The 22,766-nt window shown below is 36.2% G+C and overlaps 3 protein-coding genes across 3 annotated transcripts; 2 read left to right on the forward strand and 1 right to left on the reverse strand.

The window, feature by feature from the left end:
- Positions 1-142: 142 nt before the first annotated feature.
- Positions 143-979, forward strand: MED10 (mediator complex subunit 10). The gene is made up of 3 exons (XM_028307943.1): positions 143-380; positions 468-551; positions 725-979. The coding sequence occupies exons 1-3, from the start codon at positions 259-261 to the stop codon at positions 906-908; spliced, it is 390 nt and encodes a 129-aa protein (XP_028163744.1). The 5' UTR covers positions 143-258; the 3' UTR covers positions 909-979.
- A 472-nt stretch (positions 980-1,451) lies between these two features.
- LOC114355226 (mitochondrial cardiolipin hydrolase) lies at positions 1,452-2,616 on the reverse strand. Its single transcript, XM_028307942.1, has 2 exons — positions 2,141-2,616; positions 1,452-1,910 (listed from the first exon to the last, which is right to left on the reverse strand). The coding sequence occupies exons 1-2, from the start codon at positions 2,487-2,489 to the stop codon at positions 1,552-1,554; spliced, it is 708 nt and encodes a 235-aa protein (XP_028163743.1). The 5' UTR covers positions 2,490-2,616; the 3' UTR covers positions 1,452-1,551.
- A 395-nt stretch (positions 2,617-3,011) lies between these two features.
- tos (Exonuclease tos) lies at positions 3,012-21,869 on the forward strand. Its single transcript, XM_028307950.1, has 11 exons — positions 3,012-3,177; positions 3,367-3,486; positions 3,572-3,623; positions 3,986-4,195; positions 14,303-14,518; positions 17,007-17,166; positions 17,638-17,771; positions 18,428-18,642; positions 19,232-19,913; positions 20,980-21,170; positions 21,673-21,869. The coding sequence occupies exons 1-11, from the start codon at positions 3,017-3,019 to the stop codon at positions 21,689-21,691; spliced, it is 2,160 nt and encodes a 719-aa protein (XP_028163751.1). The 5' UTR covers positions 3,012-3,016; the 3' UTR covers positions 21,692-21,869.
- Positions 21,870-22,766: the final 897 nt, after the last annotated feature.

Consider the following 22,766-nt stretch of genomic DNA (forward strand, 5'->3'; position numbering starts at 1 on the left):
TACCTCAAAAATTACAGTCGAATCCAAATAGTAGGCTTTCCACTTTTCAAGACTTTAGCTCAAATACTGTNATTAGAGATTGCCTTAAAGGTGCTTTTATTCGCTCATTCATTTTACGTCAACCAACGAACGAACGAGTCACAATTTATCATTCGTTCAAATTTATTTTTTTCATTCATTCGGAAAATATTTGCGTCTTTGTTGGATTACTGTGTTGTGAATTTGTAAACAAAAAATTATCAATTTAGAAAACCCACAATGTCTTCACCGTTAGAAAATCTGGAAACCCAGCTTGAAATGTTTATAGAGAATGTGCGACAGATTCGCATTATTGTAAGCGATTTCCAACCTCAGGGCCAAAGTGTTTTGAATCAAAAAATGTAAGAATAAATTCAATTTCTACTATACATACCTTCAACTATGATGAGATTTGGTATTCTTAATATTTTTTGTTAAATTTATTTCAGTCAATCGCTGGTAACAGGCTTGCAAGAAGTGGACAAGTTGAAGTCGCAAGTTCATGACATTCATGTTCCCACAGAAGTATTTGAGTAAGTGTTTAATGTTTTGCAAGTACTTAAAGAATATTCTCTATCTATTATATTATATTATCTATTATAACTAAATAGAAAAAATCACTAAATCGCAAGATTCAGTTATTTACTCTACCTAAGTAATGTATTTATTGCTTGAAAACTAATGCAACATCATTCTTTTATTTCAGCTACATCGATCAAGGTCGAAACCCTCAGCTATACACAAAAGACTGCATTGACAAAGCCCTTGCCAAAAATGAGGAGGTCAAAGGGAAAATAGACTCGTACAAACGATTCAAGAGCCATCTGCTTCAAGAACTATCGAAGACTTTCCCTAACGAGATTGCCAAGTACAAGGCTGTTAGAGAATAAAATAATATTTAATTAAGCTAAGACTGGAATACAAATCTTATTAATTTTAATTTATAACCTTTTTAATAGTTATTAAAGTTACATAATATTAAAATTATCAATCTTTTTTATTTATAGCGGTGTCGTTATGATAAATAATCAGCTTTAAGCATTCTTTGATACAGGTCACATCTAAAATGGAGCAATCAGGATAGAAAATTCCAAAGTTTTGCGCTAGAAATTATTTTATTAAATTTTAAATGCAAATTAACATAATATAAATAAAATCATAAAACAGTTGATAAGTAAGAGTGATTTATCATGAAAACAAGTGTATACAAGATAGATTACTGAGAATAGTATGATTGTAGAAAAAAGAATGATGAAGAAACACTTTTCTTCTAAAAAGCAGTTTCATTGTGAAAATCTGAAATTCAGAACTAGATATAAAATTAAAGGTGAAGCTCTAACTCACCATTATAATTATTCTGTTAAAATATTACATTTGAATTGAATTAAATTACAAAATTAATTTAGTCTATAATTATTCCTTTTAAATAAATAAGTCTCTGCCATAAAATATTGTTAATAAATAATGTAACTGGGCATGTTTGAAATTAGAAACATTTGTGATTTCATTAAATACTGAATAAATAATTTAAAACTATACTAGGACCAACTCTGGTGTTGGATTTTTCTGTTTATTTTCGGATATGCTGACATTTGGGCTTTTGTATTCGACTTCTGCAGTGGTACCACTGTCTTCGAGGTTGTCTTCTGAAGCTTCTACAGAAGCTACATGAGCTGCATCCATTGAGAAGTCGTTCCACATTTGATAAAACCCGTTCTTCACTGGTTCCACGAGCTCTAGTTTACTGGTGATATACACGTAATTCCAGTGATCCGAGGAGCGGTCGTCACCCCAGTTGAGAGTGCCCGCCATGAGTACGTTATCATCGATCAAGCAGAACTTATGATGCATTCGCCTTATTGGTTCATTTACTATGCACTTGATTTCAGCGCCTGTAAAACAATGATCTTCATTTATTTATGTAGGTATCTAAACCTAGGTTTGACTCCTTATTGATCAATAGAATTAACTCAAGTGATTAAACTTAGTAAATGATAAAAAAAAAATATAATTTACTATCTTGATAAGGCGTTAAGTTGAACTTTTGTAATTAACGGAATCATAAAAATATTGGTCTACTAAGTATAAAGTAATTCGTTATTTCAAAGTTCCAAAGACTTACCGGCTTCTGCAAGTTCTTTCATGAAGAACTCTGTGGATTCGTTGTATCCAGACGGGTCAATCAAAATACGGGCTTTGATATTCTTCTTTTTGATTAGACTAACCAACCGTCCTTGAATAGCTGGATTGTGAATACCCGGCATACATACGTTGACGCTCCGCTTAGCAGCTTCCACATAGCTTATCAGTTTGTCGAAGTAGTTGTACGCGTTGAATTGCAACTTGCAAAATATCATCACTTCGTTTAATTCACTGCTGCGGCGGCTTTTGAAGAAGTAAGCCGCAGCAGACACAACGCAAGTTACCGCTATAGCCGCTGCCGTCGACAGGATACGTGGATGTATTCTCATTTTACGTGATTTCGATCATAAATGGTACTTTTTGGCGTGGACAGTGACCAGTCTTGAAATTTTATTAATTGAAATAAAATCAAGAGGTCAAATACCACCAGTACCAACACGCAGCCCGAATTTTAAAAGATAACATGCAACTACCCTCAATTTTGCTACTGACTTCGTAAACTAGTTTTGTGGGTCAATTTTTTACAACATGTTGTTTTTATTTAATATTATAAATACGAATTAAAGGAAGAATCATTTTGTTTTACTGAATTCTGTAACTTACATGAATATTTTCAATATGTTACATTTTTATCGAGACAGCTATTGAATGAACTATCTCTGTAAATGTTATTATAGCACACCAAGCGCGCGAATTTTTTGACATTTCTTTGTTTTGACAGCTCGTGATAGAATATTTTTTTCACAGCTGTAGTTCTAAATAATCGAATAATTTATATGAAATCATGTCTTAACAGTGAGTTTGTAAGTTTGATTGAGTTTATTTAGATAGGAGGAGTGTTTGGCAAGTCGGAAATATGGGTATTACGGGTCTGATACCGTTCCTGGAAAAGGCATCAAGGCGGGCCAATGTTAGTGAATTTAGTGGGAGCACCGTAGCTATAGACTCATATTGCTGGCTCCACAAGGGAGCTTTTGCCTGTGCCGATAAACTAGTTCGGGGAGAAACAACTGATATGTAAGTTTCACGATGAAATTATAACATTTTTATGAAACTATAAAATAGGTTATGATCTGTTACTTTTAGATAACTATGTGTCAAATCATTGGTTTAAGAAAGCTCTCCAGACTATTTTTAACTGTTATTTTAAATATAAACTTAGAATTAAGTTTACTGTAATATTTAAAACATGTTTTGTTGTTTCAGTCATATAAGATATTGCTTGAAATATGTGACAATGCTCTTATCCAAGAACATCAAACCCATATTGGTGTTTGATGGACGCCACTTGCCCGCTAAAGCAATGACTGAATCTAAAAGAAGAGAGTAAGTATAAAAAAATCTCAACCCTCTTAAAATTATTTTTAGTAGAGAGGATTAAGAACAAATAGAAACTTGTATTTATTTTTAGGTCTCGAGACATATCTAAGAAAAGAGCTGCTGAATTACTTAGCCTTGGAAAGGTATGCTGTCTTTTTAAAGCCCTTATCTGTCTTACTCCTAAGTCTGACCTTGAGCCTAGTTAGTAATACATTTACAGCTAAAAATGAAGGTAAAACTAACCCATAGAATAAGAAACCTTTGTAGTTTTGACTTAATAAAACCCTAAAAATGAGTAATAAAACGTCCACCCGCAAGGTGGACCGACGACATCATAAAGGTAGCAGGAAAGCGCTGGACGCAGGCTGCTACCAACCCGGTAACATGGAAAGCATTGGGGAGGCCTATGTTCAGTAGTGGACGTCCTATGGCTGAGATGATGATGATGAGTAATAAAATATAACAAGGTCTTTGTATGATTGATATTTACTTTTAAAAATTTCAGATAGACGAAGCCAGGTCTTACATGCGGCGCAGTGTGGATATAACCCACGCAATGGCTCTAGCGCTCATCCAAGAATGCCGTAAGAGAAATGTGGACTGCATAGTAGCCCCCTACGAGGCTGATGCTCAGTTAGCCTACCTAAATATCAAGAATATCGCCCATCTAGTCATCACTGAGGATTCTGACTTGATACTGTTTGGGTGTACAAAGGTTTGTTTTTGAAGTTACTCAAAATATTAAAAACTATTGTCTACTATGATTATCTATATATACAATATGTAACAAAAACACCGTCCGATCCGAAAGGGTCATAAAGTAGCTTTAACAACATTACCAAAACAAGTATCAAAATTACGTAATTAATTATAACAATTTTTTTATCGATTTTTAAAGTCAATAAGTTTAGCAATGATTTACCCTACAACGGGGAAATTTTCAAAAAGCGTTAACACTCTGTCGGCGCGCGGCTTTTTTTAAGACGCTGGGGGTCATGACCTTATGACGTCGCTACGCGTGCCGGCGCATCTCTACCCCTCCCGCGTACCCTCTACACTGCAGTGCGGATTGCCATGTAAGCTATTTTATTATTGTAAATTTTGTATTTATTTTTCATGGGGTATTTTTTTTATAATATTTTATGAAAATTATTACACAAATGGAATCTTAACTCGATACCTATTAACACCTTAATGGATCGGACAGTGTTTCCGTTACATATTGTATAAATGTGCAGTCAATGGCCCTGCCGGAACAGGCCGATTGCGGCACTCTGGGTCAGAACCCCTGAAAGGAGCCCTGCCAACAAATTTACGAATCGCGGTTCGCTCGCCCACCACCAATAAACAACCACTTACCGGTGGGAGCAGGCTTTTCTTCCACGTACGAGTGGACAGGGTGGTTTCTTCTGATCCTCTTTTGAAATCTAGCGAGTACAGTCTGCAGCCACGCGGTTTTCACGCGCAGGTCGGATCCCAGCTGGTAGTCTTCAGATTCAGGTGCAAACGATGGGGCACAGAGATAATTCACCCAGAACACACCACAACACTTCTCAGACGGAAATACAGTCAAAATATAGCGGAATTGAAATTATTTGCAACAGCAATTTAAACGCTGCAGCTCGCGGCGAGGACGGCCATCACACTCATTTTTTCAGCCAATCAGGATCGACTCCCATCGATATGCTCGTAGGAATCGAGCGTTACTATTGGTTGATTAGAACGAGCGAAACGAATGAAGTTTTAAACGAATGTTGGCGCGGCATGATTTGAAATAGTTACGTTTACTGTACATAGTTATAGAATTTTCTAATTTAAATTGTGAAAGATTTTAGGCACTTTTTCACCGGTCGCTGTACACCGTTGAAATTATTTTTTTTCATATTGGCATGACTGTATTGCGTGTCAGTGTTGCCTCCGTAATAAAAAAATGTTGCCATATCTAAATAAACGAAAACTTGGTAGTTTATTGCTCTACAGTTGCACCCTCGGCTATATAAAAACCTTTCCCGGTTTATTGTCTATTCACCCCGTGAATTCTATTCACCCCATTTTACGGTAGCTGTTTTATCTAACGCGGAGGGGCCTGAGGAATGCATAACTCTTCCCTCCCTAAACGAGAAAAATTATCGGAAGTTTCATTTGTATGATTTTTCCGATAATTTCGTTAACATAAATTTTGCGGAAGGCGAAATTTAAAAAGGTTTCAAAGCGTTCGAGCTAACAAAATGAGGCTGATTGCCTGAAAAATATTGGGTTGGCCTAAAGTTTAGGCCGCCCTAAACGAACTGCTAGGTTTTGACTGCGAATGCATTTTACTTCGCATTTTGTACTGATCCATGAAGTTCACTTCTTCGAGCACAATCGAGAGGGGGTGGCTTCCAGAGTGGACGGTGCCTTTAATCTCGCAATGCGCACGAGATTTTCAGTTAAATTGTAAAGAAACACATTTAATAAATATCTTTTTCATCTCCGGAGGATTGGTAGATGTTTTTCACCTTTTTTTGCAAGAACTTTACCAGCCTAAGGCGACAAAAAAAAGGCACTTTCGTCTGTTGAATATTCTTGCCGGCTGTTCTAATACATCTTTGAGATCATTTTCGCGTAGATAAGATTCAAGTTCTTCAAACCACCGCCTTATGTGCTCTTCTGTAACAGCATCTCGAGCTGTCGTTAAATTTTGTGCCGTTCTCTCAGACAATATAGGATGTCACATATTCACATTTTTTAAGGAACAAATGCTTTTTGTCGCCGTTAAAAAATGTAATCAATTGGTTTCGTCATAGTTTAAAATGTTGATCGGATCAATGCCTACTAATGACATTTCTAATTCCTTGAAATAGTCTTTAATCGTGTTTGGTGAAACTTTTGTTACATCATTGGTCAAAAAAGCCAGTCTTTAAAAGTCGTATCTTTTAACCACTACTGTCTAAAATTTTGTACACGATGTTGCGATAATGTGTTACCTTCCTTTTTTCTTGTCCAACCACCTTTTTTGGGTAATTTTCTAGGCGGAGTTAAAGTAGGCGAACGGTCACTGTTTTCTTCGTTATCACTCATAAAGAGACTTATTACTCTTATAGCACCTCTAAACAATGGTATTAATACTAATCGGTGTAATTTTTTGTTATAATTTACAATAATAGAGTAGTAGAAATTACTATTTAACATATGGCAACAAATGCATTTTTGTTTTCTTAGCCCTCGTATAAGTGTTCTTTGGCCCTATTGAAGTATTGAAGAGTCGAGTCAAATTCAAGTTCATTCCTTCGTACCTGCTGCTATTCTGATTCATCGGAGTTTTGTTCGTTCCTTCACGAATCGCGAAAAGACTTTCTGTTATGTTCACAACTATGTGATCTGAGTTTTCTCAATGTGCAAAAGTTTTTTTTATTTGTTTTGTTGAAAACTTTGCGAAAAGACGCTTTTGGTGTATATTATGTGTGTTCACATATAAAGGAAAATGATTAAATTCAAAAGCTTTTGTTTATTTGCATTTCCATGTGCAATGTAGAATTTTTCCAAATCCATTGTTTTGAAAATAATATAATACGTACACCATAAAGATTAATATTTTCAAAATAATGGATTTGAAAAAATTCTACATTGTACATCATAAAAACAATAATTCCTTGAAGTTTAAGTTTAAGCACAAGTTTTAATCGTTCAATATTGAGAAACAATTTTATCAATGTCACTGCTTGAAAGAAGTTTGTTAGTACCGAAGTGCTGAAATAATTCGACCCAACGGTTTTCAGTAGATAAATCCTCGGCATTCTAGCCAGAGATTCTTTCATCTGTCGCATAGTTGGAAATAAATGTAAACTCATCAAAGACTTGGCTGCTGCTTATAAACCCTTGCGTGATCATTAGATCCGTCACTTTCTGCACCTCTTCCCACGTAGGCACCTTTGTTAAGCTTGCCCATTCAAACACTTCCAGTTCTCCAGTTCTCCTTCCAGTCCTTGTAAAAAAACGTACAAGGCGTATTACAATGACGACTACTAAAAAAAAAGCATTATGACCAACCGATGAAACTAAAAGTAATTGATGTGACAAACAAAAGATTCAATTTTGTTAACCAGTGTAATTAGACATTTGATTTTCAGACACATAATTTTCTTTCCCTCTTTATCCTTACTTGTATTTTTTCATTTAGAGCCTTCAAGCATTTCATTATAAGGAAGTCTGAACATTTATTTCGACCGATTCTCTTAACACTTCCATCAATGCCATGATGTTATAAAAGTTGTGTTTCTTTAAAAAGTTACCAAAAGTCACAGGATGTAAATAAACGCCGTCATTGGGAGACGATTGGTTATGTTGAACGTGGACAATATATGGAGCCGTATCAGAATTATTGTAAACTTGCGTCCAATAGAGGCGGGCAAGGAGCCAGAATTTGGCAAATCTTGGTCAATAGTACTCCTCCCACTCGAGTAGTATCTGCTGCAGGAGATTTAATATCAGAGTTACTAGCACGACCATCAAGCTTTTTCCTTTCCTGACCTTGAAGTTTTCTTTTGCGAATGTGACTATGTTTGAGAGCAGGAGGGGCACTAGCTGAATCTTCAGTATCTGTATCATTATTTGTTACAGCCACATAATAGCCTACTGAGGGTGAAGAATGTCCGGGGAAACTGATAGGTTCATCTAGAACAGGGGGAAGTGATCCCCCAGGGTCAGGAGGATCGTTCATGACGAGACACAAAATTCAGAAAAAACTTACCAGATATCAGCAACAATATCACTATCTACACAAATTTACGTACGGAATATTTACACTAACACTACTTTCCTGATCACAATTACTGATATTATAACATCGATCGTAAATATAAAAAAAAACGATTAACAGAGCTTATTGCGCCTAACTTTAATAATTTTTGAATACAGCTACCATGTCTGATTTTTCAGTCATTGACAAGGAAGACGTTGGTACATGGGTTTGGTAAACAACAGAATCGAATGGTATTGGGAAACCTAAAGCTATCCACTCTAATACAGTGTGAGTCACGTTAAAGTGTACATATGAAAATAGGTGAAACTAGACCTATTTTTATCGACAAAAAATAGGTCAAATTTTTTTGAGATTTTTTCTTAATTTATTATAGATTTTTTTTTCTTCCAATTACTTATTTTAAAGAAATCGTAATAACTTTTAAAACTAAGAGGTATATCCTGATAAAATAAAAACAGTAATAATGCTAAATAATAGACGATACTAAATAAATACATAAAATACATACAAATGTTGTGATAGGGATAGAGACATGCGATTTTTGGTTTTACAAAGGTAATACGATAGAAAATAATAAAAAGTCATAAAAACCACCTGTTATAGGGGCATTTTTTGGAGAAATTCATCAAATAACCAAAAAAACACGAATTTTTAAGCAGATTTTTTTCAAAAAGTATCATTTTTTATTATTTGTTGGCATTTTCTGAGTATTTTATGTATTTATTTAGTATCGTCTGTTATTTAGCATTATTACTGTTTTTATTTTATCAGGATATACCTCTTAGTTTAAAAGTTATTACGTTTTCTTTAAAATAAGTAATTGGAAGAAAAAAAATTCTATAATAAATAAAAAAAAAATCTCAAAAAAATTTTGACCTCTTTTTTGTCGATAAAAATAGGTCTAGTTTCATCTATTTTCATATGTACACTTTAACGTGACTCACACTGTATAACAGGGTTGGTTGTTATTTTAAGCCAACAATTGTAGAAATGGGATATTCTACCAGCATGAGTGACCTTATCTACTGTAACTGGCGAGTCGCAGGTGTCCGAGGTTTGTTCGGGCCCGACGCGTTCAATGCCGGCTGAGGAGCCCGACGGTTCGCAGGGGCACTCGTTCTCAGACACCCCCGACGTCCTCCCCTGTTCTGTTGGAACTGTTGATAGCGCGGGGGGCCCGACCAGTTTCCCTGATACGCAGCGGGCTGAGCGGGCGTGTACTGATAATAACTGATGGTATTGGTCGTTGTTGGTTCCGGAAGCGAATTACTCCTTGCTGGCTTAGCAAACTTCTTTATTGATAGTCCTTGTTTCTCTATGCCTCTGGAGGCTTTTGTTTTGTCGCCTAGTTTATTTCCGTAAAGAGTGTTATCTCGTTCGCTCTCTTGAACAACGTTCAAGAAGCGTTTCGCTAGTGAGTAATTGATGACACTAATGCGCGATTTCGTTTGCTGGTATTGAAGATCAGTAAGTATACGACATCCATCACTTAGTATTCTGATAGCTTCGATCTTGTCGCTTGTAAGCATGATAGTCAAAGCTTTGTTGATGGCTGCTGTACCTAGCCCTAACTGTTGCTGGTCGGTCTCCTTTCTTTTATCTCTTTGGCGCGCCGCTTCTGAACGGCGTCTCGCGCCGAATAGTGCCGTGACCAAGCGTCGTTAGGAAATCGATTGAATTCAAATATCGATTCTCGATATCAAAAATCTCTAAAAGCGTGCGATTCTACCTTGTAGGCTAAAAGGACTACCTGGTTATGTTATATCTGAAGAATGAAGCGAAGAAATATAATTATTATTTTATCAACAAAAACAACCTTTAAATCACGTTCAGCATACATTTGATTTTCAGCCACATAATTTTCTTTCCGTCTTTATCCTTACTTGTATTACTGATGTTTTTTTTTTTTTTCATTTAGAGCCTTTACATCAAGCATTTCATTATAAGTAAGCTCAAAGCTGTTTCCCGGATTCTCACTGAGCGTGCGTGACGCATGATTGACTGGAAGTCTATCATAATTTCGTTGAAAATTGGCGTTAATATTGATTCCAATTTGGTTTCTTTCTCTGTAGTTGAAATAAAGTGAGCTCTTATTGCAATAAAACTGTCTATATCGAGACATAAAATTGGAAAACCAATCGCTTCCAGGGCGGCCATTTGCATATGTTACAGAAAAACAGTTCAATAATGGTCTTGGCTTATACGGTGTAGTGACAAGTATGCACCACAGTGCTTAGTTTTGATTAAATCATTGTACAAAATTTATATAAATTATTGCACTGTGAATACTTGCACATAATCCTAAAAACCCGGTGAATCTAGGTGAATCAATCAACCTAATGCGTTACTTATCGAGATTCACTGTCAGTCATCAACATATCTTTGCAAGATTGCAATGTTTTCTGCATTTTCAAGATTAAGTGCCCTTTTTAGACCATAAACATGAACTTTTGTGTATAAAATATCAAACAAATCTTTCAAAGTAAACAGCATTTTAGCTGTCCCTTCTATTTTGTCGAACTGCTTTAGTCTCAGTGTTCTTGCAAAATATAAGAGCTATTGCTACACTTCTACTGAATATTTGTGTAGCAAGCTTTACTTTCATTTTTTTTTTTAATGACAAATGTTCAGCACGTAACTTATTGGGCGCATGAAATTTTTCATTCTCTTGTAGCTTGTGAAGTGACTCAATGTGACTCCACTGAATGCTGTTTCCATCAACATCATGAAATTCATTGTAATGCTGAAAACTATTTCTCACCAATTTTACCATATAAGCAGGATCAGGAAATACTGCGATTTGCAAATCTTCTATTTTAATGACAGTCTTCAAATTATCGGGATCAAGATTATTCAAGATTGCATCCCAGTTTTTTTGCCATCGCTTTTAGCTGGACAACCGTCGAATGTCAGCTTTTACTATAACTTTAGCCTTATTATAAAGTTTAATAGCTTCAGTAAGCAGAAAGACTTTTTGATCAGCGTTGAGTTTTGTTATCAAAAAATACCCAATGGGAACTTTCCACTTTCCGTGTAGTGGAACCACAAGAAAAACTAAAGCCACGTTTTCACTAGAGGACATGTCGCGGAGATAGATAAGTCGTCCGACATTCACGTAGTTTGTCTCTGCAACTTTGTCCCTCGACATATGACTTGTTCACACTGGCCAGTTGTGAACAGAATGTCACCCGAGGAGGTAGTGTTGTTCAGTTCAGCTTACACAATTATTCGGAAGAATATAATATACCACTATATACTACTGCGTTTTATGTAAAGCTTGTAATATGTGTCCTTGTAATTGTGGTGGTACTGCCTTTGCATAATGTATTATACTATATTTCTTTGGCATTCGTGCAATTACAGCCTTGGCCAAAAGTATTTACAACAAAAAAATAATACTTTGTAGGACCACCCTTCGCCTTAATTACTGCAGAAATTCTTTTTGGTAAAGATTGAACTAATTTATTACAATCGTCGTATGTTAAAGCGTTCCACTTTTCCAGCAAGCGACATTTTAGGTCTGCTTTTGTTTTTATTAAATGGTGCCGGACCTTGCGCTTCAATAGATCACACAAATGCTCGATGGGGTTCAGGTCTGGTGACTGGGCAGCAGTGGTGCCAGATTAGGCGAATTATCGCCATTTAGGCTACCTTCGGGGGTCAAATGGCGACCAAAAAATTCAATCGGCTGCCGGTAGCCATTTAGGCTACCTAGAAAAAAAAATTGGGCTATTCAGGCTAATTCAGGATTACCTTGGAAAAAGAAATTTTCTTATTGATGATAGTAGGTATGCATGTAACGAAACGTAATTTATGCACATCCATCTATCTATCTATAACTCATAATCTGAGACATCCACCGTTCTTTCCATTCACTCACTTTTTGTAAGAGTGAGAGCAATTGCGTATGACAAGAAGAAAACAATCAAGCGAATAATCAAAAATCAGCAAAAAAAAAACAAAAATGTTTTATCAAACCATATTTTTACAAAAATTCAGCCTCAATGAGACGTCACGAATCCACCCAGGACCCATGCCAAAAATAGATAATAAGCTTTCATGATAGGGTCATGCAAACTTTTGTGAATATCTGAGCATTCGCTTTCCTCGAGCCATTATCCGTCAAAATAAAGCTGCAGCGCGTCCCATTGTTCTAATATTCTTGTTACAACTGAAACCAGAGAGAGCCATCGCGTCTGTGCAGGCCTTAATATTTTATGTACATCAGTTTCCGTAAACAACTGAAAGTCTCTGAATTCTGCTTGGCGTTTGCTGCTTAGTTTAAAATAATTATAAATTGCTCGAGCTAACTTTTCAGTATCTGGTGGCAATTTTTTTGAGGCATCGCTTGCGCATAGATGCAAAGAATGGCATATACATTTAAGTACTGTAATAACGGGGCACTTCTCACGAAATTGACTGGATACTGAATTTCTACAACCCATCATTGTATTGCATCCGTCTGCACCGAAGCCTACTATGTTATCCAGAGGGACTGAATACTTTTCAAAAGACTTCATTACCAGTTTAAGCAGATGACGTGCGTTAGCAGAATAATCCTTTTGGTTGAATTCAAAAACTTGTATTAAGTCCCAGAAACGACTTAAAACTTTTCCGTGGTTATAGTCGTAATATCGTACTACTACGCACATAGTTTTCACCACTGCAATATCAGTGCTCTCATCTATCATCACTGAAAACTTACTATTTTGTAGATCACGAGCCAATATGTATCCTTTTCGCTCCTGCCAACTACATTGTTGATGTACTATCGGGGACTCTTCCGCCTGACCACTTTGTAGAAATTTTAGCGTAAGCGCATCCCTCCGGTCACGTGCACACCCCGTCTCTAATTGGTTACGCATTTTACTATATTTTTACTACGACCAATAAGAGACAATCAGGGCTTAGGTTGCAATACGAAATACCATTGTGCACTTTATTGTCATACGGTAAAGGTTTAAAACGAAATGTTTCTTTTTCTTCAATCTTTCTTAGTTTTAGGCTGAGTTGCACCACCTAACTTTGACCGTAACTATAACAGTAACCGGTGCTTTTTGTATGGAGTTTGACAGATTTTTGACGTTTATCAAAGTTAAAGTAAGATGGTGCANTGTAAGCTATTTTATTATTGTAAATTTTGTATTTATTTTTCATGGGGTATTTTTTTTATAATATTTTATGAAAATTATTACACAAATGGAATCTTAACTCGATACCTATTAACACCTTAATGGATCGGACAGTGTTTCCGTTACATATTGTATAAAAGAAAGTCGTGTTAGTTACTCCACTTATAACTCAAGAATGGCGGAACCGATTTAGCTGAAAATTGTCAGGGAGGTAGTTTAGAGCCAGGAGAAGGACATAGGATACTTTTTATCCCGTTCGAAATTAAAAAAAAAGTCTGCTTATTTATTGCCATTAAGGCGGAACAAAGTTCGCCGGGTCAGCTAGTTATAAATACATGTCAGTTACCATTTTGCATCATAATTATGCTGATTTAGTTACACCTACATCACATTGTCACATCCTGATCATACATACATAATGTGAAATAATAAATTACTCTAAGACTTCCGAGCCATTGCTAAAATATTTGTGTTTGAGCTTGGTGACCACTTCAACTCTACTCACAAGCCAGTATCATCCTAATCTTCCCAATACCACACTTACATGTAGGATTTAGATCATTTTTTACTAATATTCCACTATTTTCCACACAGAAAGCTTCACATTTATCCCAGTAATGAACACAAAATTTAACCAAACAGGTTTGAAACTTACTTGACTGATCATCCCAACTCCCAACTGATATTATAAATGCGAAAGTAACTCTGTCTGTCTGTCTGTTACGCTTTCCCGCTTAAACCTCGCAACCGATTTTGATGAAATTTGGCATAGAGATAGTTTGAGTCCCGGGAAAGAACATAGGATAGTTTTTATCCCGGTTTTTGAAACAGGGACGCGCGCGATAAAGTTTTTCTGTGACAGACAAAATTCCACGCGGGCGAAGCCGCGGGCGGAAAGCTAGTTGTTCATAGAAGTTTTGAAACCAAATGTAATTTTTTCCCATTCCAGGTGCTATTCAAAATGGACTTAGACGGCACTGGTACTCTCGTAGACACAACGAAGCTGCCACTCGTCATGAAGTGTCCCATCGAGCACTATTCCTTCGACAAGTTCCGGCAGATGTGTATAATGTCGGGCTGCGACTACCTCGCGTCGCTACCAGGCATCGGGCTGGCCAAAGCCAGGCAGTTTGTTACTGCTACACAGGACTCCAACTTTGCTAATGTAATCCTACTAATATTTTCTACGAAAGTTTGTATGAATGTCTGGATGTCAAGGGCCCTCGCCCACGCACGGTGGATCGAAATGGCATTAAAGTGGACATAGGGATTTTTTCCGGAAAATCTAATTTTAAAAATTGCCAATCGATAGTCCTTTGCTCACTCATCACGACATGTCATATCACATTTTTCTCTAAACCTGATACTTTAGCTTAAAAAAAATAATTTGTGTTTTTTTTGTATGAAACGAGACATAAAGTGCTAATTTTCTCCGAAGACCTGCTAGATCGTGACTTGAAACAACCTAGGTCGGTATAACTGCATTATTTATTAATATTCTAAGCTATTTCCAGCTGCTCCAAACCGCAACTTAGGCTGTTAAACGATTCCGAAAAAAATTAAAAATTGACTCTTCTTGTAATTGTATTTTAGTTCTTTTTTTTAGAAAAAGCTTCGATTACGGTACTAGAAAGTGATTTTATCGTTAGGTGACATTGTTATCTATTCTCAAAACCTGTTAAACCCTTTCTTTCCTATCAGCACATGACTTTAAAACAACAATGAAGTTACTCATACCTCGTAAATAACGTGTTTTGCGAATAAGCAGATAATGGTCAGGGGTGGGGGTAAAAAACAGATAAGGATTGTTTATTTGTTTTAAATTTAGTTTGGGCTGTGTAACGTCACCAATAACATTCAACTTTAAATGCGGTTTTTAACATGTAATTACAATGGAAGCTATTGTGAATAATATAGATTTGTTCGTAGTCTTAAGAAATACCTTAAAACCTTTCATGGACAGTGAGGAACTTTATAATCACCTTTAGCAGAAAATGGTACATTTGTCAGAAGAAAACAGTGTTAAGAGCGTTTACGCCGTTTGGCGCAAAAACAGTAAATGTAAATCATATTTTGAAGTTATAATAGCGTAGTTATGTTTGACTAACAATAAATGAAAGCAAAAGACTGGCAAAGTAGATTAGGTACAAGTGTGCGTTACGATAATTGGAATTACAAAACTTGTACTCAAAATCGTGATAACGTGTAAAACAATATCGATTGTCTATGTTATTAACTACTGTTCCTTTTCGTTTCCTAATTTGTTAAGAATGTATCGTATAATATTTTTCCATAGTTTTTTTATAGGCTTGAAATTTATTGAAATTCAATTTAGCAACCCTGTGGTACAAATTATCCAACCGGTTGGCTAAATTGGACCGAAGCTCTGAACTCGTACTTTGTTGATTTGTGCTAAATATACAACAATCATGTTAATTAATACTTATGAAATAGTAATTTAAATAATGTATCTTTTATTATATACCATGGACATTAGCAAAAACAAAATAAAACTATGTGTAAAATGGGATTGAAAAAAACTGGTCCAAATTAGCGGACTCTCCCTTATTAATTTAAGAATTCTATCAAGATAAGTCCTCACAGGTTTTCAAATTTCCACTTTAGCGTCAGTTTATAAGCTGATTTTTTTATAAAAATACTGTGAAAACGATATAACAAACATTTATATCCTATAGCATAGGTCTTTAGGCAAATAGTTAGTTGAGAAAATTCTTAGATTTAAGCATTTTACAATAAGAAATCACAAATTCAAAGAACGTGAAATACCCAAAAATCAAAGTGATTTTTACACCATTATTCTTCTTGATGATAGACAAACTGTCATCTTTCTCTTCCCCAATTTTTAAGAAGAAACAGTGATTGGCTTGAATCTCCAATTAACTGGGTCTGCCAACTAGTTTTTGATGAAGACAAAATTGAGGAAAATGTTCTGTTTCCGAGTTAATTTATGTAACGTGTAATTCATCTTTTTTTCTGTTTCTGAGTTAATTTATGTAACGGTTTCCTCGGGATAAAGGAAGTAGTCGAAGCATGTAGTGTATAAATTGACATGTTTTCTGTAATAGCATCTATATTTGACGTTGTTTTTTCACTAGGTTCAGTAATTGAACCAACATTTTCCTCAATTTTGTCTTCATCAAAAACTAGTTGCCAGACCCAGTTGATTGGAGATTCAAGGCAATCACTGTTTCTTCTTAAAAATTGGGGAAGAGATAGATGACAGGTTGTCCATCGTCCATTAAGATTAGTATAAAAAATCCGGCAAACTTTTTTTAACTTAACACTGTTTTCTTCTGAAAAATGTACNCCACGGCGACTTTTTGTAGCGATACTGTCGCGCGTTTCGTAAATAGCGACAGCATCGCTACTAACGCGCGTTAGTCGCATTTGCAACGCACTACAGAAGTGTTGCCAACGCGCTACTAACGCTACAGCAGCGCGACTGTATCGATACAAACGCGCGACAAAACACATACAATTTTGTTTTCAAAGGGATCAAAATTAGGGATTGATGATGAAAACGAGTGTGCTCGTGCGTGCGAACGTGTTCTAGTTGAAAATTCTCTTACAATAATTTCTATTACATTCTTTACAAGAAACTTGAAATGTAAGATTTTCTTTTTGATTTCCAGGCGCTTAGAAAACTGCCGAGTTTCTTCAACAAATCGTCGTTGACGGTCACAGACGAGTACCGGGAGAACTTCCTGAAGGCGGAGGCGACGTTCAAACACCAGTACGTGTACGACCCTTTGGAGAGAAAGATGGTGCGGCTCACTGAGCCGGATGACGAAGGTACAGCTATTGTTATGATTCTTACATTCTTCTGCAAATTCATCATTGTTTTATATTCTTCTACTTCTTATTTTATTATTACAAAAACACATAAAGAGTACAATCAACAAAGTACATTTATGACGCAACAATAAACTTCTCCTTTATGGCTGTTTAAGTGTTTATGTTTCTTCATTTTTCGACTTTATGTTACGGCTAATCTTGCCATTTAAAGCGCGAAATTCTATGCCAAATGTTATGATCAACAAATCTATTAGTAAAGTGATTTTTACCTAAATAGTAAACTGGTACATAAAGTGTTGTAATATAGAGCCATCCATTTTTAAAGTGAAGAATATGTTAATAATACCTATGCCTGTTTTCCTATGATATATGTTTCGTATTTTTAAAGCATTTTACCGATTCTTTGCAATCACTTACAAGTAATTGATAAAAAACCGGATTTTCAAGAAATTGACAAATGTATTCCAGATATTGAAACAGCACTCTGCGTGAACGCAGGCGAACTCTTAGACCCTCACACTGCGTTTCAGTTGGCGCTGGGAAACCTCGACCCTTTCACCCTGAAGAAGATGGACGACTGGCACCCAGATACAAGTGTTTTGGTAAATACATTAATTACTTTTGTTACGGTCTATCCTCGTCGCCACTGATAAATAAAACAACGTTTTCTTGCGAGAAACGTCTATAGTCTGGTCCGGGAGCACGTCGAATTTTGTCCAATGACCCCATGGTTCCTTATCGCTCGCGCGTAATTATATTGCTCTCGCGACTGTGCGACGGGCGCCCGCAGTGAGTGTGCGAGCGTGACAGAAACATAATTACGCGCGAGCGATAAGGATGGGTAGCTTGGGGTCATTGGACAAAATTCTACATGCTCCCGGACCAGACTATATTTGAAAACTGAACTAGTACAAAACGGATACTGGTTTATAAAAGTAAATTCACAGATACCTTCATACGATACAATAACTTTTAAAAATCTATTGGCTCAGATGGGAATGAGTCCCACGTTTCGTAAGAATTATTGTAGGTATGACATGAATAGGTAATTTTCAACTTACGCCCATTTGACGATAGCAAAACGACAGTGCCGGATATTTTGAGTAAGATGTAGAGGTTTTTTAGGGTTCCGTATTTAGTTTTGGTTTGTAGAGTTAGGGCATGTAGAATTAGAAGCCTGGGACATCACCATGGCATCTGATAACTTATCAAAAATGATTTATAAAATGAAATAAACATTATTATTGTAATATTTCAGGACGGTAACATCAAGACAGCCAGCTGGAAAGAAAAAGGCGTTTCAACTCACCCTAGCATCTGGAAGCCTGACTTCGCTGCACACTTGGCCGACTGCAGTCCTTGGGCGAAGAAGACGAAGCCAGTGGAAGCGATCATAGCAGCCCCACTCACGAGGCCTAGGAAGAAAGTGGTCAGCTTGGTCAGCAAGTATGTGGCTGAAACGCAGGACGAAAGGTGAGGCGGAGTGGTTGGTGATTGGTGTTGGGGTTGTGGGTTCGAATCCCACTGGGGACATTGAAATTGAGGTGATTTTTCAAAACGTGACAACATCGAGCTACCTTATCCATCTGTTTTAATATGTTAAAAAAAGTTCTGCTTAGTTTGGAAAAAAATACTGTGGAAGTTGGAAAAAGTCAATATGATCCCAATTTAAAAAAGTACATTATTCGATGATTACTAAAGATTTTCCTTTTCGGTCCGCTAGATGGCGGGACGTGGATGTGGGGTCTGACTGCTGCGTGATTGGTGGATTTTGACATATCTGTCAATGTCATGTCAAAAATAACCAATCATGCAGCATTTGGACCTCGCGTCTACGTATTGCCATCTGGCGGATTTTTCATACGCGAAAACCCTCATTAAATAATTTCGTTTCGTTTTCACAGCTAAATTAAACCCAAATCTAATAAATTAATTATTTTTATTATTATAAAACTTTATTGCAAAATAAAAATTATACAAAAGGTGGACTTAATGCCATAAGCATTCTCAGCCAGTCAACCCCTGGGTTATGCAGAAATTAATTATGTAATTTCTTTTTCAGCCTAACAATAGAATCACTAAGCAGTATGTACTGCAAAGAACCGGCTTCTAAGAAGCTAAAAATGGACTGTGATACTCTAGATAGTGAAACATTTACGCAGAACACGTCAAGTGACCACGACATCGCTATAATTGAAGACTCTACCCAAGACTTGCCATCACAGACCCGCAAATCTCCTATACTAGAAAATAAGGACAGATCATACAAAAAGAGTCTAAACAGTTACTCAGTATTGAAAAAACTGAGTAGATTTCCTCGAACTGTGTTAGGTGATAACGTCGTAGAAAGTAAGTTCTTTAATTCTACCTCAACTTCTGAATCTCCCTCGAAGGACCAAAAAGACTTATCGCGAACCAGTATTGTGATAGAGGAATCTCCGGATAAACCGAGCAGGAATCCATTTAAATTAAGATCTCCGGAATGCAGCCGGACTCTGTTGATTGATACTCAATGTATGGAAATACCAGATTCACAATTAGACAGTTCTCAAAAGGAGAATTCTCCGCAGAATTCTCCGGTTAAAAGGGAGAGGAGTCCTATACTTGAGCCGAGCCCTATAAGCAGGAATCCGTTTAAGTTGAAAGCTGAGATGGTGCAAGCAGTGATGGAGCGACTGACAGAAGACTCTGTGATAGATAATACGTATCCGCTAGAAGAATTGGTGACTCCGGTTGACTCACAGGTGAGTGTATAGTTTAAAGTAGTTGACATTAGATTACACATTTTTGTTGCTAAATAATTTAATGCTATTGGAACTGAAGACAACACGGGAAAAACAAAGAATGTCAAAAAACTACAATTAAGAGAAAAACAGTTTTTAAAGGTGGTTTGAAAGTCTATATTTCTTTCATTTTAGACTCTTTTATGTGAGATATTGAAACAACTTATTACTGTGTTAACATATGCTTTGCCTGTACTTCTAAAACTCGATTTGTTTAAATAAGTTTTAAGTTATGGTCCACAATATAACCGTTTCTTGCCATGGACAAACAAACACAAATTGAACTATTACAGTTGACCACGACGATTTTACCCAATTCTGATTTTTGAAATAGAATGTTTCCCTCAAAAGCTAACAGATGGCATTAAAAAGTAAGTTTCACAAAAAAGGTGATATTCATTGTTTTTCCCGTGTGGTCTTCAACTATCCTGTGGAAAGATGTATTCGCTTCTACAATCCACGTGAACGCTTCAACGTGATGACGATCGCTCTGCCAAGAGCGAAACGACAAAATATTTTATAATGACGTAACGCCCGTATTCAAAAACATCACCAATCACAAAGCTCTATTCAACGCTGTGCGTTCGATTTGCTGCTTCACTTACGGCTGATTTACATTGTTAAGTAGTTAAGTATTTAACTAAATTTAATTTAATTCCAAACGTCAAGCTCTTGTTTACTATGAAACTGCTTGTCAAAACGTGTCAAGTGACAAGCCCCGCCCACCAACTTAACAGAAAAATTAAGTAAAAAATTAGTTACCTACTTATCTACTTAACACGTGTAAATCAGCCTTTATGCAAGCATCGTTTGTCAATACGAGCGTAACGTAAGTGACTAACAAGTGTAACAAGAAGAAGAAATCGCGACTCCACTTAGCAAAGGGAACATAATATAATGACGTCCCTAATTTGCAAACGTAATTGAAAATTATTGATTTCAAAGCTATTAAAAATCTGATTTTACCAATTGAAATCTCAATGGTATCACAACTTGATTGTCAAAACAGTGCTTTTTATTCTTTTAGGTGTCATACGGGGAATCCCCTCCCAAACCCAAGCTGTCCTGGCCGAGCCAATCGCAGAAAGTCCTCGCAGAGAGAATGCCGTCAACTGTCAACGGTATAAAGAAAACCAGCAAGGCTCCCGCTGTGAAGAGGACCAACTCGCTGCCGTCCAACCAGCCCACTTTGCTGAGTAAATTCGGGTTTCAAAAGAAGTAAGTTTATTCATATTTCTAATCTTAAAAAAAAAAGTTGTCACTTCTATAAAAATAGATATTTCTACATATATTCATTGTTGGATTTGAACCCACGGCAGTGTTTTATTTTGCCTTAGAAGCGGACATCCATATTTTATTAATAGGGCAAAATAAAACACTGTGCACAGGGCTGGTCACAGCTTAAAATAATATGTGGGAGTGGTTGTAAAAAATGAGAAAATCAATTATAACTGTTTATACCGAGTGACATTTGTGGATGATCTTACTAAAAAGATTGATTATATTTCTATTGTTCAAATGTAAAGTAAGTTCAAATCTTATGAAAAAAAAAGTTTCATACAAATTGTCATCAGTAATCGCCAATAAGTATGGTTTTTTGGGAATTTGGATTCTGGATTTGCAAGATCGATCCTGTCGGAAAGTAGTTCTATTTGAGCTGTAGAATTATTCCTAGTACTTTTAGTTAATTTGTATAACATATTTTTTATTTTGTTTTCAGGGCGGTGATGAAAAGGTGATAAATGAAAAATTATGGTATCTTTTGTTTTTTGTTGACATAATTTCTAATATGCATTTGAAATTGCATTTACATATTCAGTTGTGTTGATCTGTTGTAAAATGTGATTATGATATTGAGTACTTTATGTTATGTTAAAGTTTTTACTGTAAGAATAAATGATTATCTTAACTTAACTACTTGTATTGTTTTATTTTAAATTATTCTGGTCCTAAGTACCGGATTTTGCGAAACCGCTCTTTCATTTGATTTTTAAGTGAAATAGCATTATAGTCCAGCTCTTTAGCTAGTCTCTACTAGACGCCCAAAGATTCAAGTTCATTACCGAGTTTACTTTATTTGTATCCCTAAAAATCAAGAGTACCTACGCAGTAAGCAAAATGCAAATATATCTGCTGCGCCAATAGATACTGGAAATGTATTGATTTAAATCCATGCAAAAGAAGAGAAGAGAGAAAAAGAGTCGAGCTACTTTGCAATCAAAGATAAGTTTACATAAATCATAAGGTTCATAAACAGCGGTGTCTAAACACGCACGCGGTGAGCGTGTCCAGTCAAGTTCAAGTATAAAATAATGTTATTCGGACGTATTCCGTCCAAACAAAACTTATTATTAAATTCGAAAGTAAGTTTCTGAACCGATAATTCTGTACAACTCAATCGACTTCAATTTAATTTGGTATAGGTATAGCTAGGTTTTCTTTCTACCCTAGGGTATAGGATAGCGCGCAATAGTCTTTCTACGACAGATCGAAATTCACGGAGGCAAGACGATTAAAGTCCAGCCCAAAAAGTCTTATTAAATTCAAAAGAGCCTTAAAAGCTATTTGTTATAAAATTTTCCAGTTGCCATTGGCGCAGACTTCGCTCCGCAACCGAATGCTAATAACGCGTGATTGTGTACAGTGGGCTATTCAAAATTCATCTGATAGCAAAAACGTCGCATTATAATGCCTTTTTAACGAGGGTCGTATATTCTTCGCGGGAAGTGTGGGTACAGTCGAGGGCAGAAACTTTTATGAATGGCTAGTTGACACCATTAACCCATAATTCCACGACACTTCTGAAAACACTGA

The sequence above is a fragment of the Ostrinia furnacalis genome, unplaced genomic scaffold (assembly GCF_004193835.3).
Source record: "Ostrinia furnacalis isolate ACB-3 unplaced genomic scaffold, ASM419383v2 OfSCF2377, whole genome shotgun sequence".
NCBI lineage: Eukaryota > Metazoa > Arthropoda > Insecta > Lepidoptera > Crambidae > Ostrinia > Ostrinia furnacalis.